At 37.9% G+C, this 18,044-nt stretch overlaps 1 protein-coding gene across 1 annotated transcript in view; it reads right to left on the bottom strand.

The window, feature by feature from the left end:
- CFAP47 (cilia and flagella associated protein 47) overlaps positions 1-18,044 on the bottom strand; it is a 541,109-nt gene that overhangs the window by 126,084 nt on the left and 396,981 nt on the right. The window contains 1 exon segment of the mRNA XM_049704952.1: positions 12,742-12,804. Within this exon segment, the coding sequence (XP_049560909.1) occupies positions 12,742-12,804 (63 nt within the window).

The following is an 18,044-nucleotide window of genomic DNA, read 5'->3' as shown; positions in this document are numbered from 1 at the left end:
AAAAACAGAGATAAAGAAACCCAGTGCTGTGGCCACAATTGCCATAAATAGAGCTCTTGTCTCCCACTCTTTCTAAATGCTTAATTTTTAACGATAAAATGTACAGCAGTTTAGCACCCAATGGTAGTCCTAAAGGCTCCATTTTTCTGTGTGTGTGGAATTATACTGTTTGTTCTTTCTATAATACATTTTGGCATGAGTATATCAAGACACTAAAGACAACAGGAAAGGATTATAAAGGATTATTAAAATCTATAGGATTCAGATTTCTGTTGTAGAGAATGGTTGATTACATTTTAATTTTAACAAGAACCTATGCTTTCATTTCTGGGGCAAGCAATGATAGTCTAGATTGCAATCAAAACTGCATGCTTCTTCCTGATCCGTAGAAGAAAAAACTGATAAACTGCATTTCATTAAAATTAAAAACTTCTATAATTATTTCATAATGTATACATATATCAAATCATCACATTGTGCATCTTAAATATATACAATTTTTGTCAATTATACCTCAATGAAGCTGGAAAAAATAAAAACTTCTGCTATTTAATAGACACTGTTAATCAAATTAAGAGGAAAACTACATATGGGAGAAAAACTTATAAAGCACATATCTGATAAAGGGAATATATCCAGAATATATTTTTAAAAACTTCTAAAATTTCAACAGTAAGAAAACAGACGACTCAATGCGGGGGCTGGGCAAAAGACGTGAAAAAAAAATTAAATTAAGAAGGCATATGGATGACAAACAAGCACAAGATGTTCAACGTTATTTATTATTCATTATGGAAATACAGATTAAAACCACACTATAATAGCACTACAACAAATTAAAATGGAAAAAATTGAAAGGACTAACCCTACTAAGTATGGTCAATGATGTAGAGAAAGTGGAACTTTCATACACTGCTGGTGGGAATGGAAAAAGGAACAATCTCTTTGAGAAACGGTCTAGCAGTTTCTTTAAACGTTATAAATTCAATAACCATGTTACCCAGCCATCCAACATATAAGTGATTTACCCAAGAGGAATGAAAGTATATGCCTATAGAAAGACGTATACATGAATGCTCATATCAGCTTTATTTGTAATTACCAAAAAATGCCAAAACCCAAATGTCCATCAATAGGTAAATAGATGAACAAAGTGTGGTATATCCATTCCATGGAGTATTACTCAGCAATAAAAGGAATAAACTATTGATAGATACACTGTGTGGATGGATCTCAAAAATACTATGATGCACAAAAGAAAACAACCAAAAAAAGGGTGTACAATGTGTTATTATATAATATATATATACACAATATATATAGTGTGTATATATACACATATATACAATATACACAATACACAACACACATATACACAATATATTATATATATAATTATATTATATATTTATAAATATTCATATTTATATATAATTTTATATAAATATATTATTTATAAATATTTATATATTTAGTATAATATATAAAATATTACAAATTGTGTGTATATATAGTATATATATGTATATAGTTATATATATAGTGTACGTGTGTATATATATCTCTGTGTGTGTGTGTGTGTGTGTATATATATATATATATATATATATATATATATATATAATGCTATAAGCTGCATATAAAGTGACAGAAAATAGATAAACGGTTGTCCAGGGCAATGGTGGCATTGGGCAGGAGGGGAGCAGAGGCAAAAAGATTAAAAATGGACACAAGTAAACTTCAGGGGGTAAAATATATTATTTGAATTGTGTCAATGGATTCATGGGTATACACATGTTAAAACTTCTCAAATTGTACTTTGAATATGTACAACTTATTGTATATCAATTATACTGCAATAAAGGTGTTAAAAAAAATACAGTGTATTTCAGATATTACACCCACCACTTCTGAGCAGAATATTGACAGAAGTTGAGAACTGTCACCCCAAATTGGAAGTACTGTATAAGTAGGATGTGTTTAAGAGAAGTTCACAGCCACCAATGAGTATCTTTCCAGCACAAGGCAATGTCATGTGCAAGATAATTAATACAGGATAATTAATGAAGCCATCATATTAAATAGCCAGAAGACTTTTATCTATCCATCTATCTATCTAAAATCTCTATCTATATCCCCTCTTGTTCCATAAAGCCATGCATGTTTTGTTGATATCAAATATAATTGTTTGCTCATTTGTCTGGATTCACTGCACTGTGAAGGTGGCTTCTTAAGCCTCCATGTAAAGCCCTCAGTTTTTTTTCATTTTATTTTCAACTTATTTCTATGATTAATTTCTGCATGAGATAAAAATGGATTTTAGCATTAAAAAGCATCCTTAGACCCCATCCACACAATAAAAACAGGAGTCACATTTTATAAAACTGCAGAATGTTAAGAGGGAAACATTCACCAGTATTCACAAAACTTTTTGAAGTAGATCCACGTTAAGAAAAAATATTTAAATACAGATGGCCAAGAGGCACATGAAAAAATGCTCAACATCGATAATTATTAGAGAAATGCAAATCAAAACTATAATGAGGTACCATCTCACACCGGTTAGAATGGCTATCAATAAAAAGTCTACAAATAAGAAATGCTGGAGAGGGTGTGTAGAAAAGGGAACCTTCCTACACTGTTGATGAGAATGTAAATTGGTGCAGCCACTATGGAAAACAGTATGGATGTTCCTCAAAAAACTAAAAATAGAGTTGCTATACAATCCAGCAATCCCACTCCTGGGCATGTATCTGGACAAAAGTATAATTCAAAAAGATACATGCACCCTTATGTTCACAGCAGCATTATTCACGATAACCAAGACATGGAAACAACCTAAATGCCCACCAACAGACGAATGGATAAAGAAGATGTGGTACATATATACAATGGAATACTATTCAGCCATAAAAAAGAATGAAATAATGCCATTTGCAGCAACATGGATGGAGCTAGAGATGATCATACTAAGTGAAGTCAGAAAGAGAAAGACAAATACCATTTCATATCAGTTATATGTGGAATCTGAAATATGACACAAATGAACCTATCTCTGAAAAAGAAACACACTCACAGACATAGAGTACAGACTTGTGGTTGCCGGGGTGGGGAGTGGGGGGGAATGGAATGGGAGTCTGGGGTTAGCAGATGCAAGCACAGGGAACTAAAATCAATATCCTGTGTTAAACCAAAATGGAAAAGAATATTAAAAAAAAGAATGTATATATATGTATAACTGAATCACTTTGCTGTACAGCAGAAATTAACACAACATTGTAAATCAACTATACTTCAATAAAAAAAGAAAAAAATATTTAAAAGATAAAAAATAGTTTTAAAGTTTCAGAATTTCTGAATGTTTTTCTAACCCTTCTAATTCCAAGAGGTTATGTTTAATTCCTCACATATTAGAAAGCCTCTTTGAAGGATGCTTTGAATTTAAAATTTTTTTTAAAAAGTGTATGAATAAATTATTTACAATAAAGCCCTCTCTCTGAGATTCTTCAGTAAAAGTTTTACTTGAGAAAAGCCAATGACTTGGGGGCTTCCCTGGTGGCGCAGTGGTTAAGAATCCACCTGCCAATGCAGGGGACACGGGTTCGAGCCCTGGTCCAGGAAGATCCCACATGCCGTGGAGCAACTAAGCCTGTGCACCACAACTACTGAGCCTGCGCTCTAGAGTCCGTGAGCCACAACTACTGAAGCCCACGCGCCTGGAGCCCACGCTCTGCAACAAGAGAAGCCACCGCAATGAGAAGCCCGAGCACCGCAACAAAGACTAGCCCCCGCTCGCCACAACTAGAGAAAGCCCCCACGCAGCAATGAAGACCCAATGCAGCCAAAAATTAAATAAATGATAAATAAATTTAACAAAAAGCCAATGACTTGCCAAATCATATTTTCATTTTACTATAAATAACTCCTTACAAAATACACAAATTCTTTTGACTAGTAAAGCAGGATACATACATATACATACACACACACACACACACACACACACAACATACACAAACACAGGAGGGGGGATAAGAGAGAGAGGTGGCGAAATGAGGGAGAAAGTTTTATTTTCTTAATAACAATGATATATATGTGTGTGTGTGTATACATACATATACATATATATATATATCACTCATTCAAAATTCAAATATGAAGCTTTTAACCAGAATATCATGGGTGGATTGGGAAGCCACTAGAGCCTTCTTCTGAAAGCAACTTAAATTCATATTCAATAGAGCATCTACGGCCTACCTTGCACTCCCAGGGAGAACTATATCTCTGACACATGACCCCACGGCAAACACTGGAATTGCAAGAGTGTCTTCCTTCAGTTTGACAGAATATATGCAGTTTTCAAATTTATGTTTTTCTTCAAGTTTTTAAATCTTCCTTGTTCTCATATTTTACTGCACTCCTATTATTGCACTACTAAGCAATTTTAAAAATATTTTAGAAATAATTTTATTTTTGAAATGTATTGCTTCTTCCATTTGACACTGACCGGATACCTGCTGTTATATGCCAGGTGTTGGTCTGCAGGCCAATGCTAGTCTGGCACTCAAAGGACAGATCATCCCATGTAAAGGCAGAAAATGCAGGATTTGTTGTCACTCATTGATCTATTAACGTGCATGAATTTACCTCTAGCCAATCATCTGAGTAGACCTTGAGACTAGAGTTAATACTGATTTTGATTTTGGGGTCAGGGGCAGGAAAAACAAATCTAGTGTTCACAAGCCCCCCAGGGTAATACCATGCAGGCGGCTAGAGCTTTTACGAAACATCAGAGCAGAGGCTGTCTGGGAAAGCAGAGATGGTGAAAGCAAAGAGGAACTCCCAGAAGACGATGAGAGGATACAAACAAACCCAATTCATTCTCTCTGCAGTGCCTCAAGGCCCTGTTTTTTGTTTTTTGTTTTTGTAAACCATATTTTTCACCTAAAAGAGCATGAAAATGCTTTATGGCATTTAAAGCAGCCAACATTTGTTTTGAAAGACCAGTGGCATCTAATTGTTTTTTATGCTCCTATAACTGTGCACAGTCTACAACACTGGTGGGAACAGGTCAGCAAGATCCAAATTCAGTTTTAGCCAAGCTTTTGATAGCACTTTCTCTGGCATTTTCATTGAGACAAACTAGGAGAGAGTGGAGACAAAAGAAGCCCTAAATCCTTGCATATATCCATATCATGTTAGGGAATTTCAAAAAATGGGAGCTAGCATATTAAATAAGAGTGATAAACATTAGTTGAGCACCTACCAGATGAGTACTTTTCATATATTCCCATTTTATGCCCATAACTACCCTGGGTTAAGGTTAAGGAAAGGTTAAGTACTATCTATATTTTACACGTAAGAAACCTGATAATCAGTGATGTTAAGTATACTACCAAGGTCGCCCAACCAGAGAATGATATAATTGGAGGTTGAAGTCACAAGTGACTTCAGAACGTGTTCCTTTGCAACACAATAGCAGTAAGATAAGAGCAAAGGAAAAGATGTTCAATTTTGCCATTGTGATGTGCTGGTTAGCATGAACATACTGCCCAAACTTTAAATGAAAAAATGCAAATTTAAATAGCACTACTTTTGCTCAGCATCACATTCTGAAAATACACATGACAAGCAGGCTTCTCATCACATACAATATTAGAAATCAAATTTTGAACTGAATTTCTATTTCAAAGATGGCAACTGGTAATACATATCTATCTAGATAGTGGAGAGTAGCAGGACATCAGCTATAAAAACTATTCCTATCTTGTTTAAACATAGGCCTAACATAAGAACTTTGTTATGCTCACATTAAACATTCCATTTTGACATTAAGCAGAAGTTCATCAAAAAGAAATTTTAAAAAAGCTTTAGCAAAGCTGACTAAAAGCTTGTTTGCAATCATTTAGAGTAGGCTTTCTTGTGCCAATGTCATAATAGATCTCATTCTAGCATAAGGACTTCTGAAATGCAAATTTTCAGAAATAAATCTTAGCTCTAATTTACAGTTGTGTTGAAGTGAATGAATGCAATCACTTTTCAGCAAGTGAAAAAGCACTTTCGGCTGCTGCTGAAAAAATACAAGGTAACTGTGGGCTACATCAAAATCACCATTGTTACCAACTTTCTAGAGCTATCAGCTTGTCAAGGGGCACGGATATAAGAGAGAATTTAAGACTACTTTATCATGAATGTTCAGGGTAGAGACTAAATTTACTAACATGACTGGAAACCATTTTAAAACGTGGATTCTCAGCATTTAGTTTTCTACTGTAGAATAAACAGTTAAAGCGCAGTATTAACCTGTGTCCATGTAGTATCCTGAACAATTAAATACTTGACACTGTAAGTGAATGATTTATGAAACTATCCTTTAAAATTTTAAATATTTATTCTTAATTGAGATAAAATTGACATATAACATTATATTAGTTTTAGGTGTAAAAATACTCTTGTTTAATGTTTAGAGATCATTTTAGGCTACCATGCCATGATCAACATATTAAATTATTTCAGGCTGATTTTAGTTCATAAATTTAAATGACTCATAGTTCAATAAATAGTCCTCGTGGACTTCCACGACTCTGCAGACAAAGATAAGATATTCAACTACCCAAGTTTCCCACCCCACCCCCCCCTTTTTTTTTTTTTTTTTTTGCGGTACGTGGGCGTCTCACTGTTGTGGCCTCTCCCGTTGCGCAGCAATAGGCTCCGGACGCGCAGGCTCAGCGGCCATGGCTCACGGGCCCAGCCGCTCAGCAGCATGTGGGATCTTCCCGGACCGGGGCACGAACCCGTGTCCCCTGCATCGGCAGGCGGACTCTCAACCACTGCGCCAACAGGGAAGTCCCCCCCTGCTAACTTTTTTTTGGATCACAAATAAATGTCATTAAAAATTGGAAGGATTTCTAAAGACTTCCTCCCTGGAGATGAAAGTATGTTCCTCACAACTGGGGGATCATAAGGGATAATTATGAAGTCTTATGCTTAGGTTAGATAAATCAACTGCATTGGTTAACAGTAAGATAAAAGCTGTTTAAAGATATCTAGGGATCGCCATTTCCATAATATGTTGGAAGAGATGTTCAGAGAATCCTCTCTCAACCGACAAGTTTAAGTTAAACACACATACAAGCTAAGAAAGCAGAATCCACTGCACTGAGCCATCACTGGAGATATCTGTTCTGGAGTATGAACTACTCTGTGGTATCCTGGAGTCTTGCCTTTCGGGGTCATAATTGGGAATCAGAAAACAAACCTGTCAAAGAGCCCAGGCTTGCATGGTTTGGGGTCCCGATTTCACATTATATTTTTGGACTACCAAACCCCAAATTAATTATTTAGCTTCATAACTCTTCATTTCTCTTCACAGAAAGGGGGCCCTAGTGGTATCCCCACAAGTTTAGACAGTCACCTGTTTGTTTTTATTAAAATCTGCTTTTTAAAGTTATATTATCACCCTGATATTCACAAGCTGGAGGGCACTGAGCTGATTACTGTGATTTCCTCATAAGAAACTCAGAACAGTTATGCCAGAGACATATGTGTTCCATGTAGATTACTGAAGAGCAAATGGAGCAAACTATTAGAAAAACTGATATGTAGGTTATATCCAATTGTATAACCTTAATTCTTACAAGTTCATTTTCTTAGTGCTATATTAGGAGTGAGTTGCTCTATGTTGTGAACATGCTTGTTTATAGACATCTCTAAATCATATTTGTGAATCATGTTATTGCAATCAAAATAAATTTAAGGATTATTGTTACTAAAGTATATGCTAACCGTTAATGCCTAATCATCTTCACTAAATATTGGCCTTGTACAAAAAATCAAGTTTCTACCTGAGACGAATGGAAATTTAGTTGCATATTTCACTACTACAAATAAGCCACAGGCCATTACTACATTTCTATATTTTGTTACATACTAATCCTGTAATAATGGACAGTAATATTAGCTTTTTGCATTCTAATGACCAGAGAGGTCATTTTCTGGTTGTTAAGGAGAGAATCAGGCCATTACATTTTTTTTTTTTTTTTGGGCCTCTCACTGTTGTGGCCTCTCCCGCTGTGGAGCACAGGCTCTGGACGCGCAGGCTCAGGGGCCATGGCTCACGGGCCCAGCCGCTCCGCAGCATGTGGGATCCTCCCGGACCGGGGCACGAACCCATGTCCCCTGCATCGGTAGGCAGACTCTCAACCACTGCGCCACCAGGGAAGCCCCCTGGCCATTACATTTTAATGCATTTAGTCATTAACACATTTCTGCCTTTACACACGGTGTTTTTGTTGGCTTGATTTTGTGTGTCTCTTTCCCTTTAAGGTTCTATGCTTTCATATCTAGGTTGACTGATTCAATATTTTTCCATTTTTCTGAAATTTATTGACACAAAAAAAGATAATCTTCAAATCAAGATAGAACTGGGCTTTCCCTCCTTAACTAGTAAATCTATCCTGCTGATCTCTCTCTCACAGTTAATGGTATCACCTTCCTTAGAGTTGCTTACTATCAGAAGTACACTTGACTCGCCTTTCTCCCTTCTCTCTCCTTATTCAATCTTCATCAAATGCAGCTGTGATAGACATTATACTACATCAACCATTTTCCTTTTCAGGAATGAAGGACTTATTTCTGTTGCTACTAGGAATAATGCTGGAAAATGACTATTTGGTCAAGCCCTCTTTAGGCATGGCGCCTTGAGAGAAAAAACAAAAAAGCCTCACCCAAGGTCAAACCTCCTTCCACATGTAGTCCACTTTCAATGATGGATCAGCACAGCAGCATAAAGGCCCAGTCCCCTTCTCCTAACTTGGGACAAGTCCAGAGGACCATCCCAGCTTCAGAGGGCCCAGTGAGTTGACTAAAAGCCTTCACTCCACCTGTCCGGAAACTCAACTTTGCCCTCTGGTCAGTATGTTTTCTTACCTTTTCCTTTCACAAGTGTTGATCACAACACATTCCCTAATAAATGTCCTATAAACTAATCTCCCATCTCAGAGTCTGATTCCCTGGAAACCCAAGCTGCTACAGCATCATTTTCCATTGTTACTTTTCTTGAAACTTCATTTCTGTTTTTTTTTAACCCACTATCACTGGCCTAGTTTGGTCTGCCCTAAATGTTCATTTAAGTGGTCAACCTTAACTTTTTGTTCCATGGCCAAAGAGGCATTCAAATTTAAACCTCCACATAGGTATGCCTGAAACATGATTGCAGTTCACTGCAGGCTCCTGTGATAATTCCAGTTCCATCCATTTCTCAAAATTTCTACCTACCAATTAATATGCCATGACACCTACTTTAGTATATGCCACATATGACTCAGTGCCCCTTGAAAATCCCCTCTGCAGACAGTTCGCATTCACACCAGTGGTTTGCTATGACTTTTCCAGTGGGAATTCACTGCCATGGGAATCTGCCCTAAGAACAAACTTTAATCATTGAGGGAAAGGAGGTAGAGGATGTTTACCCCAATTTCTTTACCCTTCAGCCTGACAATTCTCTCAGAAAGCTCCCAGTGAGGTTCCCCAGGTCTCAGCAGTAATCTCATATCTAGCTCATTTTCTGACTTTTTCCCTTCAGCATCTTACTTCCCCATTTGGTCAGCGTGCTTCCTGTGATCACCTCTCAAGAAAACTACTTGCAATTAAACTCTTTTCTCAGGGTCTGCTTTTGGGAGAAGAGGCACAAACTAATACTGAGAACTAATCAACCAGAATATTGCTAAAGGCCCCTAAATGATCTCTCAGATCTATCCACCCTCTCTTGTACCTCCTATCCATTTTATATGTTACCTCCAGACTTTTCTTCCTAAAACTCAGTTGACTCATGCCCCTCAGACATCTTCAATGGCTCCAACTGCAGTAAGAAGTAAAACACAACTCTGTCCAGCAAAGTCTGCCTGTTTTTCTAACTGTATGTCACTCTGCATTGGCTACCACAAACACACACTCCAGACACACCCCTCTATTCATTATTTACAGAAAGTAACGTCTCTGTGTTTTCAATAAGGTTGTTTCCTCTGCTAGAATGTGCTCCCCACCGTATCGGCTGATAAATCCCAGTTCATCCTTTGAGGTCCAGATAAACCCATTATCCCCTAAGATGCCCTCTTGGACTCCCACTGTTAGGGTTAACGTTTCCCAATATCATGCTCTGCAGTGCCATGTTTAAACTCGTGGTACATCAGTGTGTACCTTGTATTGAGATGACTTATGGATATCTATTTCTATCACCAGATATGAATTCCTAGGAAGCAGGAACCATATGACATCTATCTTTGTATCCTGTGGTAATATTTGAAATAATTATCAAACCTATATTCCAGCTCTGACCAGTCAGGAAGGACACAGGATCCAAGTCCTGAGGCATGTGTTAACACTTTATTTGTTGCTGAATTGTTGGGAAGTCCGGGGGGGCCAAAGGGAGGGGCTGTGGTGGCTAGAGATCAAAAGTTACACCTAAGTGGAGCTCAAAGAATTGAGTATTTGCCAACATATGAGGAAAAGCATCTGTGAAAATATTTTAACAGAGCGTAATTGGTTAAAGATCAGCTTTGTTTATAACTACTGTATTTATCAAGACTTTCCAAATTATAGGCCTTTTGTAAATAATTGTTTATATAATTGAGGACAGAACTGAAAATGTGCACAAAGTTTTTTTCTTTTTAAGATGGATGATATACGATATACATAACCAGCACAAATAGGAACGTTCTCATATATGTATGAAAATTTTAGTCTAGTTTTCTTTATATTACAACAGATTAACAACTGTTCAGAAGCAATTACATTTACACTGCTTAAAATATTGTAGCAGCCTTCCAACAGTAATATCAATAAAAATGGACTTTGCCTTCTTTACAGGCTCAGCTTGTCCAAATCATAACGGCAACATTAATTCAAATTTAAGGGACCGCCCTGGGAAGAACAATCATGAACATGTCTTGCAAATATTTTTCAAAATTATGAAGCCTGCAAAAGCTCTTGTGTAGCCAGCAATATTTACCAATTCATCCTCACCTAACGATGTAACCTGAGTTGCCTTTAAGTTCCCCAAATTTCTTCTAAAGCCCTTCAAATCAGCATGCTAAGAGTGCTTATCTGATCAGTGAAAATACGTTTTGAAGTTTTATGGTCTCAGAAATGCTGCCAAAATCAACAAAAATGACTATACAAAGGTAAGATATATTAAATCTGATTATTTAATTCTTCTTAGCTCCCTTTCTATAACTTTAAGAGTCTGATTCATGGATCAGCAGCTCTGTTTTCCTTAAAGGAGTCATAAACACTCCTAATTCAACAATGTTCTACCGTTTGAAGTTCCTCTTACGTTCCTTCTCACACACAGCAGACCTCACTGCCTTTTATAGAACAGGAAACTCAGATTTATTACTTATATAAAAAATAATAATGGCAATTTTGAATCACTTGCTACCCTTTACAGAAGACTAGTTAAAATTCCAGAACTAAGGAACATTAGGATTGTCATTTGATGATTAAAATGAAAACTGAAATTTACATTTCTATCCTGTGAATTACATTAAAAATGGCAAAAAATATGCTACTTTATTGAAATGCCTGGAATAAGCTCACTCTAGTTCAAAATCTACCTATCACATGGAGAAATGTTAATGGGCTTTGTAAAGCCAAATGTCTGAAAAGTGACAGGAAGATTTCACAAGATGCTAACAGCTATGACTATGGTGACATTTGAGGTCAAGCCAACTAGAAGTAGAGAGTGGGGATGGGCGGGTTGGCTCTTCACCCATAGCGTATTCTATTACAGTGGTGGTAACTGGATCACTGTGGTTGCCATTCTGAAATTTCCCTTCTGCTTGTTAACAGCACTGGCATTCAGCCTACTCTCTATGTACTTTCTTATTTGGAGCAGCTCTCTACACCTCCTATGCTAGGTACTGACCTTTTCCTAAAACATTCTTTGTTGAGGCAAGCAAGGATGAGGGGCTAGTACTTCCAGGCAGTACAAGATTGCTACTGGCTGTATGCTTTCTACATTTTTAAATTGTATCCATTTACCAACATTTTAATAATTTCCTCAGCAGGATCTAACCACCATGGGACACTGAATTCTCTCCCGAATAGAACAATTATTCCTTTGATGAATTACAGTCCCTCAGTTCTTCCCTGTTAGTCTTCTACACCTCTCACCTCCTCTCTCATCAAAAGCTTTGTAGGAATACCCCTCACTCCCATTCCCAAGCAAGCAATTCTTTTCAGGGACCATCAGGCAATTTGCATAAATGAATGTTTTACTAGAGAGAAACAAAGAAAACTTCACATATACCAAAGCCTTTAACCTATTTTTCATGTTCAATTAAGTATATGTACATGTTTTTATAATACCTAGTCCTATAAAGAGATATTCTCACAGGACACTGTCTGGCTCATAAATTGATATAACTATTTGAAAGTGTTTACCACAATTTTAAATGTAAATGGCTTAACTAAATATTTCTACTTCCAGGAATTTGCCCCACAAATAAATATTAAAAAATGGACAAGAGAGTATAGCACTATAGACATAAAATGTATGCCCCAAAGCTCTGATTATTCAGAAAGGTAATGAGTGAAATAGAAAACTAAATTTCCCTCTGGGTTATCTATTAGACAGGGGAAATTTAAGTTACTTTTTTTTTTTTAAGTTACTTTTTAATTTATTCTCATCACGCATCTTTCCCAGTATGGTAGTTAATAATATCTCATTACCAATTTTGTTACCTTTGAACACACCACGTTTCCAAGGACATACGTGTAGAATATAGAGTATTGCATTATCAGGGTCTATGGTGATGTGTAGGCAGGCGGACTCTCAACCATTGCACCACCAGGGAAGCCCTCCAGCTTTCTTTTGGTTTCCATTTGCATGGAATATCTTTTTCCATCCCCTTACTTTCAGTTTGTATGTGTCTCTAGGACTGAAGGGGGTCTCTTGTAGACAGCATATAAATGGGTCTTGTTTTGTACCCATTCAGCCAACCTGTGTCTTTTGGTGGGAGCATTTAGTCCATTTACATGTAAGGTAATTATCGATATGTATGTTCCTATTCCCATTTTCTTAATTGTTTCGGGTTCGGTATTGTAGGTCTTTTCCTTCTCTTGTGTTTCTTGCCTAGAGAAGTTCCTTTAGTATTTGTTGTAAAGCTGGTTTGGTGGTGCTGAACTCTCTCAGCATTTGCTTGTCTGTAAAGGTTTTAATTTCTCCATCAAATCTGAATGAGATCCTTGCTGGGTAGAGTAATCTTGGTTGCACGTTTTTCTCCTTTATCACTTTAAATATGTCCTGCCAGTCCCTTCTGGCTTGCAGAGTTTCTGCTTAAAGATCAGCTGTTAATCTTATGGGGATTCCCTTGTGTGTTATTTGTTGTTTTTCCCTTGCTGCTTTTAATATGTTTTCTTTGTATTTAATTTTTGAAAGTTTGATTAATGTGTGTCTTGGCATATTTCTCCTTGGATTTATCCTGTATGGGACTCTCTGTGCTTCCTGGACTTGATTAACTATTTCCTTTCCCATATTAGGGAAGTTTTCAACTATAATCTCTTCAAATATTTTCTCAGTCCCTTTCTTTTTCTCTTCTTCTTCTGGGACCCCTATAATTCGAGTGTTGGTGCGTTTAATGTTGTCCCAGAGGTCTCTGAGACTGTCCTCAGTTCTTTTCGTTCTTTTTTCTTTATTCTGCTCTGCAGTAGTTAATTCCACTATTTTACCTTCCAGGTCACTTATCCATTCTTCTGCCTCAGTTATTCTGCTATTGATCCCATCTAGAGTATTTTTAATTTCATATATTGTGTTGTTCATCACTGTTTGTTTGCTCTTTAGTTCTTCCAGGTCCTTGTCAAACGTTTCTTGTATTTTCTCCATTCTGTTTCCAAGATTTTGGATCATCTTTACCATCATTATTCTAAATTCTTTTTCAGGTAGACTGCCTATTTCCTCTTCATTTGTTAGGTCTGGTGGGTTTTTATCTTGCTCCTTCATCTGCTGTGTGTTTTTCTGTCTTCTCATTTTGCTTATCTTACTGTGTTTGGGGTCTCCTTTTTGCAGGCTGCAGGTTCGTAGTTCCTGTTGTTTTTGGTGTCTGTCCCCAGTGGCTAAAGTTGGTTCAGTGGGTTGTGTAGGCTTCCTGGTGGAGGGGACTAGTGCCTGTGTTCTGGTGGATGAGGCTGGATCTTGTCTTTCTGGTGGGCAGGTCCACATCTGGTGGTGTGTTTTGGGGTGTCTGTGGACTTATTATGATTTTAGGCAGCCTCTCTGCTAATGGGTGGGGTTGTGTTCCTGTCTTGCTAGTTGTTTGGCACAGGGTGTCCAGCACTGTAGCTTGCTGGTTGCTGAGTGAAGCTGGGTGCTGGTGTTGAGATGGAGATCTCTGGGAGATTTTCCCCGTTTGATATTATGTGGAGCTGGGAGGTCTCTTGTGGACCAGTGTCCTGAAGTTGGCTCTCCCACCTCAGAGGCACAGCACTGACTCCTGGCTGCAGCACCAAGAGCCTTTCATCCACAGGGCTCAGAATAAAAGGGAGAAAAAGTAGAAAGAAAGAAAGAAAGAAAAAAAGGAGGGAGGGAGGGAGGGAGGAAGGAAGGAAAGAAAGAAAGAAGATCAAATAAAGTAAGATAAAATAAAATAAAGTTACTAAAATAAAAGAATAATTATTAAAAAAACAAAAACGGACAGATAGAACCCTAGGACAGATGGTGAAAGCAAAGCTATACAGACAAAATCTTACACAGAAGCATACACAAACACACTTACAAAAAGAGGAAAAGGGAAAAAAATCATAAATATTGCTCTCAAAGTCCACGTCTTCAATTTGGGATGATTCGTTGTCTATTCAGGTATTCCACAGATGCAGGGTACAGCAAGCTGATTGTGGAGCTTTAATCCGCTGCTTCTGAGGCTGCTGGGAGAGATTTCCCTTTCTCTTCTTTGTTCTCACAGCTCCCCGGGCTCAGCTTTGGATTTGGCCCCGCCTCTGCATGTAGGTGGCCGGAGGGCGTCTGTTCTTCGCTCAGACAGGACTGCGTTAAAGGAGCAGCTACTTACGGGGCTGTGGTTCACTCAGGCCGGGGGGAGGGAGGGGTATGGGGTGCGGGGCGGCATGACGTTGCACCTGCCTGAGGCGTGCCGTGCGTTCTCCTGGGGAAGTTGTCCATGCATCCCGGGACCCTGGCAGTGGCGGGCTGCACAGGCTCCCTGGAAGGGGGGTGTGGATAGTGACCTGTGCTTGCACACAGGCTTCTTAGCGGCGGCAGCAGCAGCCTTAACGTCTCATGCCCGTCTCTGGGGTCCAGCGCTTTTAGCCGCGGCTCGCGCCGTCTCTGGAGCTCCTTTAAGCAGCACTCTTAATCCCCTCTCCTTGCGTACCAGGAAACAAAGAGGGAAGAAAAAGTCTCTTGCCTCTTCGGCAGGTCCAGACTTTTCCCCGGACTCCCTCCCGGCTAGCCGTGGTGCACTAACCCCCTGCAGTCTGTGTTCACGCCGCCAACCCGTCCTCTCCCTGCGCTCTGACCGAAGCCAGAGCCTCAGCTCGCAGCCCCGGCTGCCCCAGCGGGTGAGCAGACAAGCCTCTCAGGCTGGTGAGTGCTGGTCGGCACCGATCCTCTGTGCGGGAATCTCTCCGCTTTGCCCTCCGCACCCCTGTTGCTGTGCTCTCCTCCGCGGCTCCGAAGCTTCCCCCCTCTGCCACCCGCAGTCTCCGCCCGTGAAGGGGCTTCCTTGCTCGTGGGGTGGGGTGTTGCTAGAGAGCTACGAGAAAGGTCAAGTTGTGACAATGTACTGGGGATGGGAATTGTGAGGAGAGCCATACTCAGTCTGCCTCTTCCTTTCTTTGCAAGGTTACAGTTTTCATAGCTACTGTGATTGCAAGATTGCAGAGCTGAGGAGAGGCGCATAGAAATGGGTCAAGTCAAAATGTCACAAATTACCCTGCTCTTACCAGGATTCAGAGTTTTTCTTGAGTAAATACTCCTCAGATTGTTTGAAATCTTTGTTTAATTTCAAGATTTAAAAGTTTTGACAAGTTTTGTCAGTGTTTTTATTGCTTTTAAGGAGGAACAGATTTATGAAACCCCTTGCTCCACCATTTTGGAAGTCCCAGGTCTCCTGTTTTCTTTATTGCATAACTATTTCCTACTCCTTGGTCACTTTGATAAAATGCCATAGCATTTTACCTGTATCTCAATTATATTCTCTGATTTTTTTATATTCTCTTTCTTGTTAGGGAAGTCTCAACCTTCTATTGCAAACTATTCTTGTAGCAATGAGATTAAATATATGTTAAAAGGCTTTTTAAAAAAATACAAAGTATCATAAAAATCAATACTAACAGCAATGAAAAACAGAACAAGGAAAAGACATGAAAAGAATATAGTGAGTCTGAGTTGTCAGCAGACTGTCAAAGTGCAGGTGTACAGCAAGCAGTCAAAAATGAGGGGCTGAAGCTAATACATCTTGAGTAAAAGTATGAATTTGGCATTTGTAACCAGTTGATAGTTTGAAGCCAAGAAACTGCCAAGTGGGATGTTGTACAGACATAAGAATGCTTTAGAAGGTGGAAACTTGAAAAGAAATGAGAAGGCTAGAGGAATAAAAGGACCAGATAAGTAACAATCCAGAAATAGCATGGAAATGAGGACTATAGAATGATGTAAAATAAAGGGTGAATAGTGTTAAGAAGGCAGACAGACAGTGCCAAACATTATAGGAGTTTTGAGGCAGATAACTTGGGAAAAGAACAAATTTTTCTTGACCAAAAGTTATGGGTGATCTTTGTGGCAGAAGTTTCAACAGAGTAGAGGAGATACAAATGGACCACCATGAAATAAGAAGTGATCATGTAAATATTGCTTTTTCAAGAAGTTTAGCAATCATGGAAAATATAGAGGGTAATAGTTGAAAGGCTATTGTTAGAGACGTTTTATCTTATAATGGAAAATCTTTGAGAATATTTATAGATTAAGAAAAATAATCCAACAATGAGGAAGGTATTGAAAGAGAGAGAAAGAGAGAGAGGGGTGAAAAGAATGAGAATCAGCCTTAAGTGCCCAGAGGCCAACTTCATTTTACACATTGAAGAATGAAGATGGAGAATCAGAAGCATTTCAGTAGTCTCAAAGGGAGTGCAAGATGAATCCTGACACTATAAAGCAAAGTTTCTCAGTCTAGCCTTTCTCCTTAGCAGCACCTTAGTTGTTTCTCAATAGAATTCCCATTGAAATACCAGCAATAAACTAAATATTATGAATGAAAAGAAAGGGCAAATTGGTAATGCTCATTAGTATATGCTGATTAAAAATAATGGTGATTTTCAAATTAAGAAAGGTGATACTTTATTCATAATATCTCTAGGGACAAATGTTTCTTCGGTCTTAAACATGTTTCTGTTCTTTTATAATTGTTGGTGCTCTTTAAATATAGAAATATAGAAGAACTGGAATACATGAACAGTATTATTAATATCTTAATGAAATGACATTTAATTAATTTAATATGTAGTATCTTTAATTACAGAAAGGGCCTCACTGAAAACTTACACTCTAAAGGTAAAATTAACTAGATTCTTCAGTTTTATTTGTGTATCGAAACCATATAAATATAGACTTTGATTATTTCCTGTAAGTACAATTCTGCTATGAATAGAATTCCACTTCTACATTTAATTAGAAAAATATAGTTAATATAGCATAATTATTATTTTTAAAGGCCTACATTTTTTTAAAAATGCATTCATTCTGAAGAATAAAAGTTTTAAAAAGCTACAGACATCACCTCTGCCAAAACAACAAAATGAAATAACCAATGTTAAGAAATTAAGCAATTTTTTCTTTAACCTGTTTTCATCAAACTCATAAGACAGGATTTCTTGCTCACCAGAAAATTCTGGAAGGGGAAAGGGAGTGATGGAAAAATGATTTTTTTCCTTAGTTATAGCAAGTGCAAGTAATCATGCTCTTTTCTTTTCTTTTCTTTCCTTCCTTCTTTCCCTCCTTCCTTCCTTCCTTTCTTCCTTCCATTTGAAAAGCCATC

The sequence above is a fragment of the Orcinus orca genome, chromosome X, assembly GCF_937001465.1.
Source record: "Orcinus orca chromosome X, mOrcOrc1.1, whole genome shotgun sequence".
Lineage (NCBI taxonomy): Eukaryota > Metazoa > Chordata > Mammalia > Artiodactyla > Delphinidae > Orcinus > Orcinus orca.
This window is presented reverse-complemented; position numbering and strand designations above follow the sequence as displayed.